Source organism: Hemitrygon akajei, unplaced genomic scaffold (genome assembly GCF_048418815.1).
Source record: "Hemitrygon akajei unplaced genomic scaffold, sHemAka1.3 Scf000057, whole genome shotgun sequence".
NCBI classification, from domain to species: Eukaryota; Metazoa; Chordata; class Chondrichthyes; order Myliobatiformes; family Dasyatidae; genus Hemitrygon; species Hemitrygon akajei.
In genome coordinates this window covers 3653722-3676858 of record NW_027331943.1, presented here as the reverse complement: position 1 = coordinate 3676858, position 23137 = coordinate 3653722, and the positions used below count along the sequence as shown (strand labels likewise).

Genomic DNA, 23137 nt, shown 5'->3' with positions numbered 1-23137 from the left:
ATGATAATTAGGTTATCCGGATCTAATTTGCAGATGACACCAACGTTTGGGGTTTATTTGACAGCGATGAAGACTATTAGAGCTTGCTGAGGGTCTGCATCAGGTGTGAAAATGGGCTGATAATGGCAGATGGAATTTAATGCAGGCATGCGAGCTGTGCACTTTGGTAGGATCAACCAGAGTAAGTGTTACACAGTGAAGAGTTCGGCACCAAGGGGTGCAGTAGGACAAAGGCATCCGGGAATACGGGTCCACAATTCATTGAAGGTGGCAGCACGTCTAGATAAGGTAGTAAAGAAATCTTTGGCACATTGGCCTTCATAAATTAAAGTATTCAGTACAGGAGATTGCATGATATAAGACAGTTATGAGGCCTAATTTGGAGTATGTTTGCAGTTTACGTTACCTACCTACAGGAAAGATATAAAAAAGGTTGACAGAGTACAATGACAATTTACAAGGATGTTGCTGTGATTGGAGGACCTGAGTTATAAGGGAAGCTTGAATAGGTTAGGACTTTGTTCCTTGGAACGCAGAAGATTTGGGGGAAATTTGATGGAGGTCTACAAAATCATGAGGGGTATAGATAGGGTAGAGGGATGAGGATAGTGAGGGTTAGGTCAGGAGATAGAGTGGAATGAGGCTCCCATTTTTAATTGGCAAACAGCTCCCCCCTCCCCCTGTGCTCATTTCAATCAGTCTGTCACTCCCTCCATCGGCCATTTCAATGTATTTTCAGTGAGTGCATCATTCTGGCCCTTGGTAAAAGTTCAGGCCTTTTGGAATAAATGATTTTTAAGAGAAGTAAATTCAACAAGTATTTCCAGCGGGGTGTGAATCAACTATCACTGCTTGTGAAATGAAGCCCGCTGTTAACTGTGGGCGAGGAGGTTTCTTGTGAAAATAGTTGTCCGGATGGAAATGCAATAATCTCTCCCAGTTTTTTTTTCCAGTTAGTGGAAATATATAGTCGAACGTGTTTGGTTTAATTTCAGCAGAAATGCGGCTCCCTGTACCTGAACAGACGAGGGAGGTTTGAGCTGAAACTCTATCCACGTCAGGCAGTCTTTCTTACACAGACCCTCCCAGAACCCGGGCTGGATCAAATTCGCAGCCTGGGACTCGCTGAGTTACATAGAAAAGCTCCACCCCACTGGTTACGATGAAAGAAAAAGGAGAGATCCACACGGAAATCTGGACAGAAAGGTTAACGCAGCCTGTTTGTTTTCCTCTTCAGGGTTGCTACATTGATCCCACTCCCACCTCCTCCCGCTGTCAGACCCGTCCTGAGCCGGTGAGAGTTAGTGTGACCCGGACTGCGGCAGTCCCGCTCTACCCCGGCTCACCCGGTCCTTCCCATCTGTAATGAGCGATGGACACATCACAGCCGAGTGGCCTCGGGAGCAGCAGCTCAGACTCAACTCTCCGTACAGGGTGAGCACACCGGTGCGGGAACGTTGTCGATCACCCGGGAAGTCGGACTGTGATTTCCCCGGACCACATTGAACGCCGTTCAGTTACATCATCAGAGGTAAGTGTTGTCTATGATTCTGCACAACTATTCACTGTTTAAAGTGAGACTGGGCTTTGGTCGAGATCAGGAGTGAATTTCGTGGGAGGAGGCAGTTCTGACATGTTCATGTTAACGAGTCAATTACTGTCTAAATCATATATGTCAAACTCAAGGCCCACGGGCCAAATCCGGCCCGCGGTGGAATTATCTTTGGCCCGCGAGATAATATCTAATTACTATTAAAGCTGGCCCCAGTAATCGAAGCGCCTATGGCTTATGATATGGCTAATGCTGAGTTTATTCAGGTACCAGGTTTTCAGGGTTTTTAGTGTTTATTCGGCAGTCTTGCTCGGCAGTCTTCTTCATAAGAAACTGAATTTGTAAAGTGAAACACTTTGTAGTTATAGCAGAGGCTGAGACACATGAGAGCAGGCTGAAAAAAACGGAGGCAACGAAAGCTGCATTCGCACGCGTCCGACTGATCCGGCTCGCATGAAGCTGCATTTTGCTCAATCCGGCCCGTGACCTAAAATGAGTTTGACACCCCTGGTCTAAATGGATTAAGAGAAACAACATTATTGCCGTCAACCAGAAATACTCTCCAGGGTGGTTTCTACTGAGTGTAAACAGAGGGCATCTTTCACCCCGGTAGTGACATGTGAGATATCCCACGGGTAGTGACCCGTCACCGATCTCTCTGAAACAAGAGAAAATCAGCAGAAGCTGGAAATCCGAGCAACACACTCAAAATGCTGGAGGAACTCTACAGTCCAGGCAACATCTATGGAACAAAGAACAGTCGACCTTCGAGACCCCAGCTGATGTACTTTACATCGCGTCATTGGTTCTATAGCTCTTCCTTGTAGCAGAAAGGGTTAAACTTTCTTCACGCTTGAATGACAGTGTTTTGCCGAACCGCTTTGGATTTGATTTCAGCGGAACGGCCGCTCACTGTTCTACGGAATGTGCCCGGACAGGCAGCTGCTTGCACGCAGACCCTGAGCACCGAGTCTCACAGAACAACCACCAGCATCTTCCGAATCAGTCTTCCACCCTCTTCCCCTTTCCATTCCAGTCCTGATGAAGGGACTTGGTCCGTAATGTCGACTGTTTATACCCATCCATAGATGCTGCCTGACCTGCTGAGTTCCTCCAGCACCTGTGTGTTGTTATGGTTTTGAGAGATCCATGTGGGGCACTGGGATGGGTTATTTGAATCCACACTGTCAGAATATTCTTGAGGAATTAAGGTGAGAAAAATCCGTTTTTTGATATATATGTTGGATCTTTATTTCCAAACAACCAGTTGTCTGTGCATTGCATCAGCGATCAAAGAGGTATCTGTGTTTTTTAAGTCACTTCTGGCTGTGGTGTCTTTTGTTTTCCAACTGTTCCCTGCTTGCATGATTTACATTTTTCACTGGTTTAGTAAAGACTAATAACAGCTCTAGAACAATGGCCACCTGTTTCAAAGCAAGGGGGCGGGATCCGTACAGCAAACACCTGTTCCCTTTTCAGAGTTCCTTATTTCAGACGAATACATCTATTTTTCCTGTGTTGATTGTGAGCAATTTGAACTCTTCCTCTCAATTGCCAGTGGAAGCAAAGACTGTAATTCTGTTTAAAGCCGAGATTGTTGATAAACAGTGGGTTTGAAGTATTACAGGGATGGATATGGGGGAAAACGTAATTAAATTTTAGATCTGATCAGCCATGATTTCATGATCTGCAGCAGTTTTGAGTCCAGCAGTGTGGTCCAGCATATCGGTATGTTAACTAGAAAAGTTTTGACAATTTAATTACTGTAAGTTATTATAATGACTACATGTGAAGGGAGGTATGTCAGCAAAAACCTTGGCAAACCTCTGTAGATGTGTGATGGAAGGTCAGCTGACTGTCTGCATTATGGACTGGTTGGGGAACACCAATGCCTTTGAGCAGAAAATCCTACAAAAGTTAGTGGGTTTGGCCTGGTATGTCACAGGTAAAGCTCTCTCAACCATTGAGCACATCTACATGAAATGTTGCTGTAGAAAGGCAGCATCTATTATCGCAGATCCTCACCACCCAGGCAATGCATTTTATCGCTGCTGCTATCAGGTAGAAAGTACAGGTGCCTCAGCACACACACTGCCAGGTTCCAGAACAGTCAATGTCCTACACACAATTGGATGTGAATGTCCAAGGCTTGACCAGTAAGTTCGCAGATGATACAAAATTAGTAGATGATGTTCACGGTGAACACTGTCGTAGCTTATAGGGGATCAAAATGGGCAGAGGAGTGGTAAATAGATTGCAAAACCAACACGAGCAGCAACGGTTTCATACAGAGGCTGGTGATTATGTGGAGGGACCTGCCAGAGGAAGTGGATGAGGCAGCACAACTGTATAATTCCAGAAGCAGTTGGGATGTGTAGATGGAGTGAAGAGGCCAGGAGGGAAATGGGCCCATCACAGGAAATTTGGACCATCTGGGTGAGCACTGTGGTCAGCATTGTCTCGATGGGCTGAAGGGTCTGTATCTGTTGCTCTATAACTCTATCAGTGGATGCACTGGACAGACATACAGACATGGTGTGGTGGTTGTTATTAACAGGGAATCTTTTGTCCCTAAGCAAACTGCTGCTCGAATATAGGGGATGGAGATACAGTCATATTTACAAAGTTCTCTCTCTGACTCAGTCTGATTGTTGTGTGCAATTCAGGGTATCACCAGCAGGTAGAGCTGTTCAGCACCGGGACCAAAGTGTAAACAAGAAGGTGACAACCAACAATCCTCAGTCACAATCAGAATGGACACAGGTATGATAAGTGGGATCTTTATAATTAAACTTCGGTCACGTTGGCACGCACTAGTATAGATGAAGAAACTTACTTAACTGGGTACAGAAAACTTTAATCAAGCAGTGTTATTTATCCAACACAAAGTACACTGCAGATGCTGTGGTCAAATCAACGCGTGCAAACAAGCTGGATAAACTCAGCAGGTCGGGCGGCATCTGTTGAAAATGGATGCTACCCGACCTGCTGAGTTCATCCAGCTTGTTTGTAAGTGTTATTTATCCCACTGGTAAAGCGGCCTTGAGTAATTGATCAATCTAACAGTTCCAGCTCAGGGACCTGACACCGGTGATGGCTGAATCACTCCACTCACCAAGCAAAGATCACTCCACTCACCAAGCAAAGCTTCAGCTGAGTGAAAGGAGCATGAGACCCTGAATCAGGTGGCTGTGAGTGAAACACAGGAATGCAACAGCGGGCTTGTGGGTTATGTAAAAGTCCAGGGTTAGTTTTTGCTTCACCTCTAGACAGGCTCTGATGTGTAAGAAATCTCCAACTTTCATTTATAAAATTCAGAACTAGATAGTAGGAACATTTCCAGGAATTCAGAGATTGTGTGAGAACAGAGCACATCAGGTTTTGGAAGGGCAGCTATCAACTCCCTTTTGTTTTTGTGGGCTGCTGCAGAAAGGAGATGAGCGGAGTTTCTGAAATCTGTTTTCTGTAGCCATGCCAAGGACATTGCCAGCGTTGAGAATGGCCAAGGATCAGAAGACAGTTCACTGTAGATAAATTTGTTGTCTGCTTCGGTGTTTTAATAATCAAATCCATGTCTGGGCTGTGGACAAATGGTGAACATGAGTTCTCAATATTTCTCTCTTGAGATGATCTGCTACCTGGATTTTAAATCCCAGGACATCTGGTGAGAAACCTTGTATAACCAGTGACCAAATGTCTCAGTCCCCAATTGGCTTTGTGATTGTGCTCAACTCTGTGAGTCCAGGTGGAATAAAACAGAGATTACAGCCTGGATACAGGTCCTTCGACCCAACTAATTCATGCTGACCTAAATGTCTTTTGAGCTTGCCTCATTTTCTGACAGCTTTTCCCAAATTTCCCTTATAGACTTCTATCCTTTTCCCTGCCCACATTTTCTCAACTTTGTAATTTTATTTCTGTTGTCAGCCTCCTCTGACTGCATGTAATTTATACCCACACGAAAGAATGACCCTTCGGTCCCTTTTTAAATTTCTGCCCTTGAGTTTCAGACTCCCCTACCCTGGGAAAAAGACTGTGACCATCTACCCTATCTACACCCCTGATTATTTTATGTACATGTGCAAGGTCACCCTTCCAGCTCCCATACTCCAGGGCAAACTGTCCCAGCACCATGCTGGTCATTCTCCACTACTCTCTTTCCAGTTTAATCATGTCCATCCTATAGATTTGCAACCACAACTACACACAAAGCTCTCTGAGCAAGACTTTGCCAATGACCTGCACAGTTGCTACATGACGATCATCATGCGGGAGACTGGACAGCATAGGTCTCAAGGTAATGGTCAGTCTGTGACCAATGGGACGGGACATCATGTGACAGGTCACTATTACTGTGTCTATCCTGTTCTTTTTCTGGGAGTGGATGTGTCCACTCACTGGCTTATTGGGATGGTCACCTGGAGGAGGTGTGGTTCACATTCACCAGCACAGTCCCACTCCAAGTCTGGTCAGCTAGAGCCTCGGCTCCATTGCACCCACCCAGTCTCAATCAGTTCTGATCTGCTCTAAATCACTCTGGTATAACCAGCAATTCATCATTTATTTCAGGTGGGAATTTAAATCGAGTACAGAAAGTACTCAAGAGGTTTTTGCCAGGCAACTCATCGAGGGAAGATGATCGGGACACGGGAAGCAAGGTACCAAAGCAGGGTCAGATTGAGAGCAATGTCCCAATAGAAAGCGATCCGACCGCAGTGGAGGAGGAGGAGCAAATTCAGCCCAGAGACAGTGACGTCAGAGACACCGATCAGGACCCTGGAACCAGCACAAGTGAGGCGACTGCCTGTCAGCCCAGAGATAGTGATGTCAGAGACACTGATCAGGACCCTGGAACCAGCACAAGTGAGGCGACTGCCTGTCAGCTCAGAGACAGTGACGTCAGAGACACCAATCAGGACCCTGAAACCAGTACAAGTGAGGCAACTGTCTGTCAGCTCGGAAGCTCATTAAACACGGAATTGTCAAGTCCCCAACAAGGAGCGGGTGAGTGGAACATGAAGATGATGGGTTCTCAGAATGTGGCAGGGAGGAGGGTAAATGTGATTCCTTGTTTGAGGGTCGATCAGAGGAGAGGGTAAAAGTATGGGTGTGGTACATGTGGTGTAGTGGGGCACCCATTACCGCACTACAGGAAATGTACTACCTGCTCTGAGGATTTCCAGGCTGTGCATTGGAGGAAATGCTACGTTCCAGATGAAGAGAGTATTTCCAGGATGTGAATTAAGGAAAATATATTTTCCAGGATGGTTGGTATTAAATGAGGTCCTTCTGGTAACGTAATGCCCAGAACATCGCTGGGTCAGTTTTAAGGCCAGTGTTCGAGTTTAGGACAAAATCCATGTTTCCAGCTGAAGGCAGGTGAACACTGAGGTTCCAGACTGGATTTTCTTCGTTGCGTTGGGTGAGAGCGCTGGAGACGAGGGAGATTTGAGTTCATGTCTACATTCTCTTTTTATATTCGCAGAGCCAGAGTTTACAATCTCTGACCTCCTGGCAGAGGGGGAGGAGTATCGACTGTACCAACTGACAAAGTTCTACAGGGACAGACTCCAACAAGCGATTGAAGAAAAGGTTGAAAGATTCGGTTGGATGTTGACAAAGGAGGGACATTTCAGTAGAGAAGAAAATGAGGTGAGTGTATTTAGTGTATTGTCACTGAACTGCTGGTATCAGAGGGAATAGTGATCAATATTAATCTCCTGCACATTCTAGTAGTTCTACATGGCAATGGAGACTTTGATCTCTGACTTGTCTCCAGCAGATCTGGTTTCAGCACTGGGAACTACAGGTACAGTATCACCTTTTCCTCTCACACCTGCTGTATTTATCCGTGTGATATAAGAGCATTGGCTGCATATCTGGACTGTTGAGCAAGTGTTCAGTCTAAAACTAATTTCGCGTCTCATCAGGACCGTCAGTCAAATTCACCTCAGCTCATTAATCCAGGATGAATGTGAAACTGTCAGATTGTAAATTGGGCCAACCAGCTTCACTGTGGAACTTGAGGGAGGGAAACCTGCTAACCACAGCTGATCTGGTCTCCATCTGAGTTCCCGAACAATAAGTGACTGACTTATCAGAGTCGTCGGAAAGTACAGCACAGAAGCAGGCCCTTTGGCCCATCTATTCCATGCTGGACTACTGAAGCTGCCTATTCCCATCGACCTTCACCAGGCCATAGCGCTCTCTACCCTCCTTCCTTTTCAAATCTTTTTTATTATTATCATCCAAAATAACAAGAGTACATCAAAGTAGGTAAAACAACGTCTGAAGGGGAAAGAAAACATTGTTTTAAAAATTGAAAAATATGGTGACACAAAAAACCCTACTAAAGCAAAGAAAAGTGGGGGGAAAAAAATTATTAAGAGTTCAACCGCGGAGCCACGCATCATACAATAAAGTTTCTAAAGATAAACATCAAGCTGCCAGCAAGAAAAAAATATACCAAGATTTACAATTATATCATGGAGGAAATCTATCAATTAACTCAAATGGTAATAATGAGCTAATGAACCCCATCTTTTCTCAAAATCAAACACAGATTCAAAGGTTCATCTTCTAATTTTCTCCAAACTAAGACACAGAATCAATCACTTGAGAGAACCATTGTGACAGAGGTGGAGCTCTATACTTTATCATTCATGTATCTATCCAGACATCTCTTAACCGCTTGTACCTCATGCTGCTAGCTCGTTCCACACTCTCACCACCCTCCGAGTGAAGAAGATTCCCCTCATGTACCCCTTAAACTTTTTCACCCTTCACCCTGTTCTGAAGACCTCTTGTTGCAGTACTTCTTTGCGACAGTGTAAAATGTCTGCTTGTGTTTTCCTTATCAATACCCGTCATAATTTTCTGTACCTCTTTCAAATCTCCCCTCAATTTTCTACGTTCCAAGGCAGAATGTGTTAAATCTTTTCCTATAATTCAAGTCCTCCAATCCGACAACATCCTTGTAAATTTTTTTCTGTACTCTTCCAAACTTCATTACATCTATAAGTAGCTGACTGGTAATGCACATAATATTCAAAATTAGTTCTCACCAACGTCTTGTACACATTCAACATCATATCTCACCTCCTGTACTCAATATTTTCTTTCCAAATACTTTCCTTCCAATCTATCTACCTTTGCTGCCACTTTTAATGATTATGGACCTGTATTCCCAAATCACTTTGTTCTACTACACTCCACAGTGCCCTACTGGTCACTGTGTAAGATCGACACTGCTTGGTCATTCGAAAGTGCAACACGTCGCATTTGTCTGCATTAAATTACATTCGCCATTTTTCAGCCCATTTCTCAGCTGGTTTAGACACCACTGCAAGCTTTGGTCGTCTTCCCCTCTCTTCCTACACGTCCCCACTCTTAGTGTCATCCGCAAATTTGCTGATCGAGTTAACCACATTTTCATCCAGATCATTGATATAGATGACAAACAACAACGGACCCAACACCGATCCCTGGGTTACAGACTCGCAGTTAGAGATTCAACAGTCTATAACCACTCTCTGTCTTCTTCCAAAAAGCCATTGATTAATCCAATTTACCACTTTACCTTGACTGCTGAGCAAATGAACTTTCTTGCCCACCCTCCTTGCGGTACCTTGTCAAATGACATGCTAAAGTCCATGCACACAACACCCACTTCCTTCCATTCATCAACTTTCCTGGTAACTTCCTGGGAAAACAGTAAGATTGATTAGATATGAACTACCATGCACAAAGCATCACACAAAAAATCAATAGGATGTCCTAAAAGGACATATATATCAAAAGAAATTTTTGGTAAGCTATTTTACATTATTAGCTGGCCTACCTTCATATTTCATATTCTCTCTACTTACAGCTTTTTAGTTGCTTTCGGCTGTTCAGTAAACGCTTCCCAGTCCTCCAGTTTTCCACTATATTTTGCTATATTCTGTGTCCTCTCCTTTGCTTTTGTGCTGCATTAACTTCCTCGTCAGCCACGGTTGATCATCCTCCCTCTGGTATAATTTTTCATCTTTGGGGAGAGTTGTGGGGGTCTGGAATACACTGCCTGCAGCCCAGTTACTGCATCTGTTCTGAAGCTACTGGGACCATGAACAGATATTTTCCTCCACATTCTCCAAGTCTGTCTGTCTGCTCCACAATAAATTCATTGTTTTCCTTTTATAGAAAGTCACTGAACTGACAGAGAAGGGAAACCGGGTAGAGAGTTCCAGACTCTTCCTCAGTTTGGTGATGGGCAAAGGCTCCCGGGCCCGGAGGGCGATGTGGGAATCCTTTGTGACATGGAGGACTGAGTTACCGAAGTTGGACAAAATACTGAGGGAAATACAGGAACTCGGTATGTTAAAAACACGCACTGAACACAAAGGCACATTGAAATAAACAGGTTTAATTATTTTAGTTCTGTTTTCATGGACATTTTTTTGATTCAAGCAGGTCCTGATCCACAAGAATACATGAACATCACCCAAGAGTTATTTGAGTTACCCTCTCATCTGATAGGTGAGTGATGAAATGCACAGTTCAAACCAGATCTCAAATGTTTGACTGTGACTTGATAGAACCTGGGAATCAAAATTCACCATTAATCATTCGCTGATCTCTGGTTCAGGGTACAATTCAGAGAATCTCTCGTTGCAGCCTGAATATTCTACAATGTATTCTTCTACGAATCCAGCTGTTGGTTCTGGTGAAGCCTTCACTCCAGGTTCTAACACTCTGGGAACGCCCACACACAACAGACATGCTCCTGATACACTGTATCTTCCAGTCCAGGTGACTTTTCTATCTTCAGACTTTCAGATTCCGAAGCCTCTTTTCCTTCGTAATAGCAGCTACACTCAATTCTGTCTGCTGATGCTCATTACATTGTGTAATTCTGCAAGTGACTTCCACAGAGTTTGTCTGCCATTTCCTTTTCAACCCATTATTACATCCACAACATCATTTTTCAGCCATCCAATATCGACCCTCTCACTTTTTTTACTCTTAAAAATACTTTTTTATCCTCTTTTATATTACTGACCAAATCCTTGCATTTACTGCACACTTCGTGCGTATATCTAGGAGAATCTATATCGTAGTTGCCTCCGACATGACCCAGGCAATAAACGTGTACGCAGAACACCTACGCTCTGTCCGCCAGAGAAAGCAGCATCTCCCAGTGGCCACACATTTTAATTCCACGTCCCATTCCCATTCTGATATGTCTACCCATGGCTTCTCTACTGTCAAGATAAAGCCACAGTCAGGTTGGAGGAACAACACCTTATATACCGGCTGGGTAGCCTCCAACCTGATGGCATGAACACTGACTTCGCTAACTTCCGTTAATGCCCATCCTCCCCTTCTTATCCAATCCCTGATATATTTAGTTTTTTTTTCTCCCTCTGCCCATCACTCTGCCTGTTCTCCATCTTCCTCTGGTGCTCCCCTCCCCCTTTCTTTCTCCCTAGGCCTCCCGTCCCTTGATCCTTTCCCTTCTCCAGCTCTTTATCCCTTTTCCCAATCACCTTTCCGGCTCTCAGCTTCACCCCACCCCCTCCGGACTTCTCCTATCATTTCGCATTTTCCCCCTCCCCCCACTACTTTCAAATCTCCTACTATCTTCCCTTTCAGATAGTCCTGACGAAGGGTCTCGGCCCAAAATGTCAACAGCACTTCTCCTTATAGATGCTGCCTGGCCTGCTGCATTCCTCCAGCATTTTGTGTGTGTTGAATAAATTCCAGGCACCCACTACCAGGTGAAAATACTACCCATGTGCTGTAAATTTACTCCATCTCACCCTAATCAAACGCCCTCTGGTACTAGACACCAGTCATATGTGAAACAAAAAACAACAAAATACAGGCTGTGTACCTAAACTCTTATCTCTCAAACTTGTACACCTCTGTCAGATCTCTATTCTAACTCCAGAGTAAACAAACCAAGCCTATCAAGTTACTCTACTTGTCTCACATGTCACCGAATCCAGGCAACACTCTGATGAACCTGTTCTGCACCCTCTCCAATCCTTCCAAGAGCTGGACAATCAGAAGTGAATACAATACTCCATATGCTCCCTAAAACCATAAGATCTAGGAGCAGAATTAAGCCATTCCGCTCAGTGAATTTGCTCCTCAATTCCTCTCTACCCCATTATTCCAGTAAATGTTGACACTCTTCCCAATCAGGAACATATCGACCTGCATTTTAAATATACCCAATGACTTGTTTTCCTCAGCTGTCTATGACAATAATTTCACAGATTCACCACACACCAGCGAAAGAAATTTCTCCCAGTGTGGGTCCCCAGCAGCCAGGACAATCACCACTGTTCTCAAGCATGTTAATTTTCTGTATGAGCCTCCCATGTGGGATCTTGTCAAACACCCGACTAATATCCAAGCAGACAATATCCATGTGTAACTTCATCCATCACCTTTGTCACCTCCTGGAAGAACTCAATCAAATTAGCAAGACGCTAACACTGCCCAAAGCCTCGGTGCTAAACCCTAACCTACCACAAATATTCTCTCTTTCATACTCCCATGGTGCCGAAGATATAATGTACCACCACCCTCAAGGACAACTTTAATTCTGCATTTATAATACTATTGAATGGTCATCTACTATGTTATTATTGGCTTCTTAACAATACTTTACCACTCACTTAGATAACCACAATAGACATACAGAAGTGCAGTAAGAATACAACTTGGGTATGAACGGATTTAAGGAACAACTGATAATAGATTATGAAATTCTATAGCAAGCCCTGGGGAGAGCAGAAATCTTTCAATATTATATTGTCTATCAAAAACCATTTGATTCTGTCCCTCATGTGTTTAAGAGAATTTCCTAATATATATAAGATGCACCCAATCTTTGTGAAATTTCTACAACATCTGATGAACCATTGGCGTACAATAATCACCCTATTAACAACCACAGAGGAACAACCACTGTTATCAAAATAGGCATTTTCTAGAGCGGCTTACAAAGCCTACTATGGTTTTGTCTAGTTTTAAACTAGCTTTCTAATTTACTGAAGCGGTCAAAAATCAGGTTTCATATCAGAGAAAAAAAAACGGATTATACTTTGACACAGCTGTACAGGGATGATTGGAAATTAGTTGTTCTTGCATCAGTAAAGCTAAAACAATTACTAGTTTCCAAAGAAACCATATATAGCTATGCATATCTGTGTGATTCCATAAATAAGTTGTGTAGAAATAGAAATAAAAAAAGAGATTAGTGAGTCACTATTGATGGGTTCTATGTCCATTCAGAAACTAGACGGCAGAGGAGAAGTTGTTCCTGAATTGTTGAGTGTGCGCCTTACTCCGATGCTGTACAGTAGTCCCCATTAACCAGACGGTGATACAGCCAGTTACAATGCACTCCAAGTTGCACCTGTAGAAATATTCAAGTGATGTTGGAAACTCCTGATGAAATATAGCCACGTTTTTGCCTTCTTTGTAGCTGCATCGATATAGTGGGTCCAGGTTAGATACTCGGAGATATTGACAGCCAGGAATTTGAAATTGTTCACTCTTTCCACATCAGATCCCTCTATGAGGACTGGTGTGTTGTGTTCCCTCATCTCGCCTTTTCTGAAATCCACAATTAGCTCTCAGGATATATTTTCATCAACACAAGGAGGATTCAGCACTCGGCACAAGCATATGCAATTCTGATAAAGGGTGCACATCACTGAATGGAAATGAAAGAAGAATCCATAAAAATGAAGAAACTATCATAAGAGAAGAAAGATAACCAATGGAAGAGTGTCCTGGCTTGCGTATCTTGTCAGCTGGGACGCAAAAGCCACGGTCGACTGATGGGTGGAGGTATGATAATACAGTGTCCCACACTCCACCTGGCAGACTGATCAGTAGCAGTTGCCAAGACTTCACCACCCTCTCCACACACACAATGTACACTACTGAGACGCTTATGGTCTCTGCCATTCAGGGAGATTCCTTTTCATCTTTCCTCCGCTCCTCCATCACTGAGACTGAAAACTGCCCATTTTAGTTCTTGTCATTCTGATGGGTTATCAATCCAAAAGTTCTCTGTCATTCTCACCACAGATGCTGCCCGACTTGAGTATTTCCCGCATATTCTGCTCCTATTTTGATGCAAGAGCAGTGGACACCTGTGACTCCCCAGTGTGCAGCTTTGCCAAAATGCACAGTGTCCTGCTCTCCATATTTCCACATCAGATCAACATTAATATCCTCTGCTAATGATGCAAACAATGCTTTAAATATAGTGAAATTTTGTTGTAACGGGAATGCAGTCAGGATTGGAATAGGATATCAGGGGAATGTTCACCTTCACAAGTCATTAGTGTCAGAATATGAGGATTGGACATTTTCTGGGACTTTCATCACTGTCATTTCCGGTGTCTATGAACAGAATTTTACTTTGTCCTAATATCCATGCAAGTATGAAATTAATTCATGTAATCTCAAACGCTGAATGTTGAAATGCAGTTATAATATTCTTTGTCAGTTGAGCCATTTAACATTTTGACTATGTTCTGTGTTCCCATGGAAGATGTTCAACAGAAACACAAGGAGACTCTGCGGACACAGACTGAAATACTGAGTGTGAACACAATCCTGATGAGGGAGAAGGTGAAGGTTTTCCAGCTGGCTGATCGATACGCTGAGCTCACGGTCATTTCTACTGTTCGAAATCGGAGACTGCTGGAACATGAGCTGCTGGCAAGAGGCAGAGACCATGAGGAATTGAGAGAGAAACATCTCCGCGGAGAACTGGAAAAAATCCGGACTGATCAGTTGTTCCAGAGTAGTTTTTCCCAGAGTAAATCCAAATCTGGTAGTTCGGCAGTAGTGGCTGGGGTTCCGGGGATCGGGAAAACAACAATGGTACAAAAGATTGTTTACGATTGGGCCATGGGGAAAATATACCAACAATTCCAATTTGTCTTCAGTTTCAAATTCCGCGATTTAAACAGTATTAACTGTCGAATAAACCTGAAGGAACTGATTCTGGATCAGTATCCTTACTTTGGGAATATCCTGAGAGAGGTCTGGAAGAACCCAGAGGGATTGCTGTTTATATTCAATGGGTTGGATGAATTCAATGACAAAATTGATTTTGCTGACAGTCGGAGAGACACAGAACCTCCGTCCACATGCATAGATCCTGCATTCAAGTGCAAGGTGTCTGACATTGTGTACAGTTTAATCCAACACAAGCTGCTCCCAGGGTGTTCAGTCCTGGTGACCACACGCCCCACTGCGTTACATTTACTAGAAAAGGCGAAGATCGGTATCTGGGCTGAAATCCTGGGCTTTGTTGGTGAAGAACGGAAGGAATATTTCATCAGGTATTTTGAAGATCAGACGGTGGCGGAAGCTGTTTTCAAACATGTGAAGGAGAACGAGGTCTTGTATACCATGAGCTACAACCCATCCTACTGCTGGATCCTCGCTCTGGCACTGGGCCCCTTCTTCACACAAAGAGTCTGGGACCCGCAGCGAGTTCCCAAGACCATCACCCAACTGTACTCCTACTATATTTACAACATCCTGAAAAACCACGGCCGTGAGATTGAGAACCCCCGTGATGTGTTACTCAGAGTGGGTCAGTTGGCCTTCAGAGGAGTGTCCGAGAAGAAGATTGTGTTTACAGATGGAGATTTGATTAAGTACAATCTGCAGCCTTCCCAGTTCCTGTCCGGGTTCCTGATGGAGCTTTTGGAGAGAGAGGATTCTGCCCGGAGCGTGGTGTACACATTCCCACACCTCACCATCCAAGAGTTTGTAGCTGCAGTCGCACAATTCCTGAATCCACATCCTGGAGATATCCTGATATTCCTCACTGAAGCCCACAACATGACAGATGGGCGATTTGAGGTATTTCTCCGTTTTGTTGCTGGTCTCTCCTGCCCAATGACAACTCGGGGCCTGGAGGAGTTTCTGGGTCCATTTCCTCATCAAACAACCTGCCGGGTGATTGACTGGGTGAAGGAGGAGGTTAAACGCCAGAGTGGAAACACGAGGACTGAAGCTGGTAAAAGGAGGCTCCTGAACACATTGCACTACCTGTTTGAGTCTCAGAATCGTGGACTGGCTCAGGCTGCAATGGGATCTGTGGAAACACTTTCATTCAGTGGAACGACACTGACCCCGATTGACTGTGCAGTCCTGTCTCATGTCATCGGACTCTGTGATACAATAAAACACCTCGACCTGGAGAACTGCCACAGTCAGTGTGAAGGTATCCAGCGGCTGGGACCCGGGCTGCACAAGTGCCAGGAGTTGAGGTAACTTGATTTATCTCTCACTCTGAACTGCGAAACTGTTCCATTGTGTTGTTTCAATGTAAATGAATTTGTGTAAAACTGTAGTGAATCAGATTGTGAAGAGTTGTGACAAATGCCCACGGGGTCAGTCAGTAATTCCCCAAGGACGGGAGGGTTCTGTGGTTTCTTGTGAAGGGATGTTGGAGACTTCATCAGATCAGCGAACAATGGTCATTGGTTTAATGGTAGTAAATCACAGGAATGGCTGTGTTTCTCGCTGCCTGTGACACGTCCATTGACAATGTTCCTTCTCACTGTTACTGACACCCAGACCAACACTGACTGCAGCAGGTGGGTCAGAGATTTACAACCCCTTCCTGGTGAGGGACAAGAGACTGTCAGCAGACTGTCCCAGTGAGAAGGAAATAAATACCATTGTGAGATTGTCCTCCCCTGCCCTTCCCCATGTGTGGCTATCACCATCAGTCCACCTGTGTGACTGTACTCACTACCAGATACCCAGACCACATGGGCGCATCTCCCCTCCCGATTGTGGGCCTCAGTTCAGACCCACCCCTCCCGTACAATCTATTTCTGGATTAGCTCATCTAATTGGATTATCGTTTCCCATCGGTATCCTCCTGTGGGAGTTCTCATCCCCATTCCCCTTCGTCGTATGGGACCTCTCTTCCCCATCCCCTTCCACCTGCAGGTTCTGTCTTCCTATCCCTTTTCCTCAGGTGGAGTCTCTTCCACTGTCTCCCGTCAACATTTCCCCATTTACAAATCTTCCTCACTGTGGGACTTTCTCCCATCCTTCATCCCTGCCCCTCTGACGCTCTCACATCAGGAACACTTTTCTAACCATCGGGAATGAGACAGAATATATGGAGTTTACAGCGTAACACCGACAGACTAAATTATTGACATTCGGTGAATACGCTGGAGCTGGGCAGTGAGGGACATTGAGAGTGATGGGAACTCTAATCAGTGATTTACTGAAGGGTTTAATGTTTCCTGCAATATCCGAATGAGAGAAATTCCCCCAGACCCACGGTTTGAATCACTTTGTTCATCAATTTGTCTGTCTGTGTTTAGACTTGGGCGGAATGAACTGGGAGATTCAGGAGTGAAACTGGTGTCTGCGGCTCTGAGGAACCCGGAGTGTAAAATACAGAAACTGGGGTAAGTACCAGACTGTGGGAGATTGTGTTTAGAGTCACTGGGTGTCTGACACTGAACATTAATGTGATCAGTAATTGTGTTACTGATAAACACAGGGGATTTGTACCGTCTCCTGTCTCTCTGTGTCCTTCACCCTCACTCTCTCTCATCTCCAGGCTGATCGATGTCGGTCTCACAGATTCTAGTGCCGAGGATCTCGTCTCCGCTCTCAGTACAAACCCATCACTGACAGAGCTGGTCCTGAGTCATAATAAACTGGGAGATTCAGGAGTGAAACTGGTGTCTGCGGCTCTGAGGAACCCGGAGTGTAAAATACAGAAACTGGAGTAAGTACCAGACTATGGGAGATTGTGTTTACAGTCACTGGGTATCTGACACTGAACATTAATGTGATCAGTAGAAACAAAGAAACATAGAAAACATACAGCACAATATAGGCTGAACATGTCCCTGCCTTAGAACTACCTAAGCTTTACCCACAGCCCTCTATTTTCCTTGAAGCCATCCAGGAGTCTCCTCAAGACCCTATCGTTTCCACATCCATGGCCGCCGCCGGCAGCCCATTCCATGCACTCAGTACTCTCTACGTAAAAAAACTTACCCCTGACATCGCCTCTGTACCTACTTCCGAGCACCATAAAACTATGCCCTCTTGTGCTAGCCATTTCAGCCCCAGGAAAAAGCCTCCGACAAACCACATGATCAATGCCTCTCATTATCTTATACCCCTTTATCAAGTCATCTCTCATCCTCCATCATTCCAAGAGAAAAGGCCGAGTTCACTCAACCTATTCTCATTAGGCATGCTCCCCAATCCAGGCAACAACTTTGTAAATCTTCTTTGCACCATTTCTATGGTTTCCACGTGAGGCAACCAGAACTGAGCACAGTATTCCAAGGGGAGTCTGACCAGGGTCCTATATACCTTCAACGTTACCTCTCGACACTTAAACTCAGTCCCAGGACTGATAAAGGCCAATACACCGTATGCCTTCTTAACTACAGAGTCAACCTGCGTAGCAGCTTTGGGTGACCAATGTACTCGGACCCCAAGATCCCTCTGATCCTCCACACTGCCAAGAGTCTTACCATTAATACTATATTCTGCCATCATATTTGACCTACCAAAGTGAACCACCTCACACTTATCTGAGTTGAACTCCATCTGCCACTTCACAGCCCAGTTTTGTATTCTATCAATGTCCCATTGTAACCTCTGTCAGCCCTCCACACTATCCATAAAACCCCTAACCTTTGTGTCATCAGCAAATTTAATAACCCACCCATCCACTTCCTCATCCAGGTGATTTATAAAAGTCACAAAGACTTGGGGTCCTAGAACAGATCCCTGAGGCATACCACTGGTCACCAGCCTCCATGCAGAATATGACCCGTCTACAATCACTCTTTGCCTTCGGTGGGCAAACCAGTTCTGGATCCACAAAGCGATGTCCCCTTGGATCCCATGCCTCCTTACTTTCTCAATAAACCTTGCATGGGCTACATTATCAAATGCCTTGCTGAAATCCATATACACTACATCTACTCTTCAATATTCATCAATGTGCTCATTCACATCCCCCCCCCCCCCCCCAAAAATCAATTAGGCTGGTAAGGCACGAACTTTCTTTGACAAAGCCAAGCTGCCTATTCTTAATCAAATTTTGCCTCTCAAGTTCTTCATAAATCCTGCCTCTCAGCATCTTCTCCTTCAACTTACCAACCACTGAATTAAGGCTCACTGGCTATAATTTCCTGGGCTATCCCGACTCCCTTTCTTGAATGAGGGAACAACATCCAAAACCCTCCAATCCTCCACAGCCTCTCCCCTCCTCATTGATGATGCAAAGATCATTGCCTGAGGCTCAGCAATCTCCTCCCTCACCTCCCACAGTAGCCTGGGGTACATCCTGTCATGTCCCGGTGACTTTTACAACGATGCTTTCCAAAAGCTCCAGCACATCCTCTTTCTTAGATAGATAGATAGATAGATAGATAGATACTTTATTCATCCCCATGGGGAAATTCAACATTTTTTTTTCCAATGTCCCATACACTTGTTGTAGCAAAAACTCATTACATACAATACTTAACTCAGTAATAATATGATATGCATCTAAATCACTAACTCAAAAAGCATTAATAATAGCTTTAAAAAAAGTTCTTAAGTCCTGGCAGTTGAATTGTAAAGCCTAATGTCATTGGGGAGTATTGACCTCTTCATCCTGTCTGAGGAGCATTGCATCGATAGTAACCTGTCGCTGAAACTGCTTCTCTGTCTCTGGATGGTGCTATGTAGAGGATGTTCAGGGTTTTCCATAATTGACCGTAGCCTACTCAGCGCCCTTCGCTCAGCTACCGATGTTAAACTCTCCAGTACTTTGCCCACGACAGAGCCCGCCTTCCTTACCAGCTAATTAAGACGTGAGGCGTCCCTCTTCTTAATGCTGCCTCCCCAACACGCCACCACAAAGAAGAGGGCGCTCTCCACAACTGACCTATAGAACATCTTCAGCATCTCACTACAGACATTGAATGACGCCAACCTTCTTAGGAAGTACAGTCGCCTCTGTGCCTTCCTGCACAAGGCATCTGTGTTGGCAGTCCAGTCTAGCTTCTTGTCTAACTGTACTCCCAGATACTTGTAGGTATCTGTAGGGATGATAGCCTCATCATTCCCTTTACTCTAATTAAAGGTTTCCCAAACTTGCCTGTTCCTATCCCTCTCTAATGCTATGGTAAAAGAGATAGAATTGTGATCAATATCTCCAAAGTACTCCTCCACTGAGAGACCTGACACCTGACCAGGTTCATTTCCCAATACCAGATCAAGTACAGCTTCTCCTCTTGTTGGCTTATCTACATATTGTGCAGGAAACCTTCCTGAACACACCTAACAAACTCCACCCCATCTAAACCCCTCACTCTAGGGAGATGCCAATCGATATTTGGGAAATTGAAATCTCACACTTCAACAACCCTGTTATTATTACTCCTTTCCAGAATTTGTCTCCCTAACTGCTCCTCGATGTCCCTGTTACTGTTGGGTGGGCGATACAAAACACGCAGTAGAGTTATTGACCCCTTCCTGTTCCTAACTTTCACCCACAGAGACTCCATAAATAACCCCTCCATGACTTCCTCCTTTTCTGCAGCAGTGACACTATCTCTGATCAACAGTGCCTCACCCCCACCTCTTTTTCCTCCCTCCCCGTCCCTTCTGAAACAATTAATGCCTGGCACTCGAAGAAGCCATTCCTGCCCCTGAGCCATCCTAGTCTCTGTAATGGCAACAACATCATAGCTCCAAGTGCTGATCCACTCTCTAAGCTCATCCTCTTTATTCAGCATACTCCTTGCATTAAAATAGACGTATTTCAATCCGTCGGTCTGAATGCGTCCCTTCTCTATCAACTGCCTATCCTCCCTTTCGCACTGTCTCCAAATTTTCTAATTTGTGAGCCAACCTCCCTTTCCTCCATCACTTCAGTTCAGTTCCCACCCCCCAACAATAGTTTAAACTCTGCAATAGCTTGAGCAATCCTTCCCGCCAGGATATTGGTCCCCCTGGGATTCAAGTGCAACCCGTCCTTTTTATGCAGGTCACACCTGCTCCAAAAGAGGTCCCAGTGATCCATAAATCTGAATCCCTGCCTCGTGCTCCAATCCCTCAGTCACGCATTTATCCTCCGCCTCATTCTATTTCTATTCTCACTGTCACGTGGCACAGGCGGTAATCCTGAGATTACTACCTTTGCGGTCCTGTTTCTCAATTGACTTCCTAACGCCCTGTAGTCTGTTTTCAGGACCTCTTCCCTTTTCCTACCTATGTCTTTGGTACCTATATGTACCACGACCTCTGGCTCTTCTCCATCCCAATGCAGGATATCTTGGATGTGATCTGAAACATCCCAGACCCTGGCACCTGGGAGGCAAACTACCATCTGCGTTTCTTTCCTGCGTCAACAGAATCGCCTGTCTGGCCCCCTAACTATAGAGTCCCCTATCTCTGCTGCCATCCTCTTCCTTCCCCTACCCATCTGAGCCACAGGGCCAGACTCTGTGTCAGAGGTATGGCCACTGTTGCTTCCACCCACCACTCCCCCACCCCCCCAGCAGTACACGAACAGGAGTACTTAACATTAAGAGGGACAGCCACTAGGTTGCTCTCCAATACCTGATTCTTCCCCTTCCCTCTCCTGACTGTGACCCACTTCTTCAGTCTCCCATGGCCCCGGTGTGACCCCCTGCCTGTAACTCCACTCTATCACCTCCTCACTCTCCCTGACCAGATGAAGATCATCGAGCTGCATCTCCAGTTCCCTAACTCGGTCCCTAAGGAGCTGCAGCTCGACACACCGGGTGCAGATGTTGCCGTCCAGGAGGCTGGGAGTCTCCAGGATCTCCCACATCTGACACCGAGCACAGAAAACCAGCCTCACACACATACTCTCTGTATTGTAAACAGATAACCTACCTCGCCTCGACCCTTTATCGCCAAAGCCTTCCTACTCTGTCTCCCACTCCTCTGACGCTCGCTCTGTAAATCTGTCTTCCTTTTAAACTCTTCTCGCTGTTCTCACTGGCCGACTTAGGCAGTCGTGCTGAAGAAAAAAAATCAGTAATTGTGTTACTGATAAACACGGGATTTGTACCGTCTCCTGTCTCTCTGTGTCCTTCACCCTCACTCTCTCTCATCTCCAGGCTGGGGGATGTCGGTCTCACAGACTGTGGTGCCGAGGATCTTGCCTCCGCTCTCAGTACAAACCCATCACTGATGGAGCTAGACCTGAGTGGTAATAAACTGGGAGATTCAGGAATGAAACTGGTGTCTGAGGCTCTGAGGAACCCGGAGTGTAAAATACAGAAACTGGGGTAAGTACCAGACTGTGGGAGACTGTGTTTACAGTCACTGGGTGTCTGACACTGAACATTGATGTGATCAGTAATTGTGTTACTGATAAACACTGGGGATTTGTACCGTCTCCTGTCTCTCTGTGTCCTTCACCCTCACTCTCTCTCATCTCCAGGCTGATGGAGGTCGGTCTCACAGATTCTGGTGCTGAGGATCTCGTCTCCACACTCAGTACAAACCCATCACTGACAGAGCTGAACCTGGTAGGGAACTTGCTGACAGACCGATCTGTCCCCGCTCTCTGCCGCCTCATACTGACCCTCCCAAGTCTGGAGCGGATCCGGTGAGTGTTTGTGTTAATGTTCAATGTGATAAAATATCAGCGGATCCGTGGGTTTTCTGGTGATATTTGTCTGTGAGTGTTGTTGAAACATTAACCCTGGTCCCCTGTTACTGACACTGTTGTGTGATCTGGTTATTTCATCTTTATTCCTCCATCTGTTTCAGGCTGTCGGTGAATCAGTTCAGTCAGTCCGGGAAGAAGGAACTGATCTCTCTGCAGGGAGTCAGACCCAAACTGACGGTGGATCTGTGAACATCCCAGTCTGCAGGATTGGGACATATTGGCTGATCGTCTGCCCTCCCCTTTAACTCACCGCTCTCCTTTAACAGCCGGCCCTACCATTATTGGCCGCATGCCAGGTTTAATTCCCAACGGTTCTAATGGAACAGGCTCTAGTCACGCGCTCTATGACATCGGAAGCGGTCCCGTAGTGACATATTTCCACCTGCTGTCCAGCGGCGCTAATTCCTCCGGAGGTGTGGGTTTGAGACTCCCCCACGTGAGAGCCCGGGGAATTACCCAGACAGGAAGAGCCCGTGGTCCGGGGCTCAGTCTGGGACACCGGTGTCCCGGGGTGGGATTATCCCGGGAGAGAATCCTTTTGCTCCCTTTGCTGAGGACGGTGTATTTGGCAGTCTGGCCGATATAATGATGTTAAATTGACAAATCCCTCGGCAGTGACCCTGGATCTGCAGCGATCCCGGACACGGCCCTGAAGTGTGATTTTCTAATCATCAGTTCCCGATGCAGAGTGACAGTGAGAAACGGAACTGATTATTCAACCTGTCACTCGTTGTCGTTGGTCAGTTAATTGTGTGTGACTGTGAGGGAATCGGGAGCAGCTTATTTATTCCCACACGTCAGCAGCTCATATATTGTTTAATTTGTATTTGTTATTATGAAATCAATAAACCACTGTAACTTCC

General features: G+C 45.3%; 1 protein-coding gene across 3 annotated transcripts; it reads left to right on the top strand.

The window, feature by feature from the left end:
• The first annotated feature begins 1237 nt into the window (after window positions 1-1237).
• Window positions 1238-23137, top strand: LOC140721505 (NACHT, LRR and PYD domains-containing protein 3-like). 3 transcript variants are annotated; one of them, XM_073036322.1, is made up of 12 exons: window positions 1238-1531; window positions 4219-4315; window positions 6122-6556; window positions 7038-7204; window positions 9734-9905; window positions 10004-10069; window positions 14112-15849; window positions 16927-17013; window positions 17169-17339; window positions 21718-21888; window positions 22044-22211; window positions 22376-23137. In XM_073036322.1, the coding sequence occupies exons 2-12, from the start codon at window positions 4306-4308 to the stop codon at window positions 22461-22463; spliced, it is 3273 nt and encodes a 1090-aa protein (XP_072892423.1). In that variant the 5' UTR covers window positions 1238-1531; window positions 4219-4305; the 3' UTR covers window positions 22464-23137. The 3 variants fall into 3 exon arrangements, with proteins under 3 accessions (XP_072892423.1, XP_072892422.1, XP_072892424.1); XM_073036321.1 differs by having other exon boundaries at window positions 10001-10069; XM_073036323.1 differs by lacking the exon at window positions 21718-21888 and having other exon boundaries at window positions 10001-10069.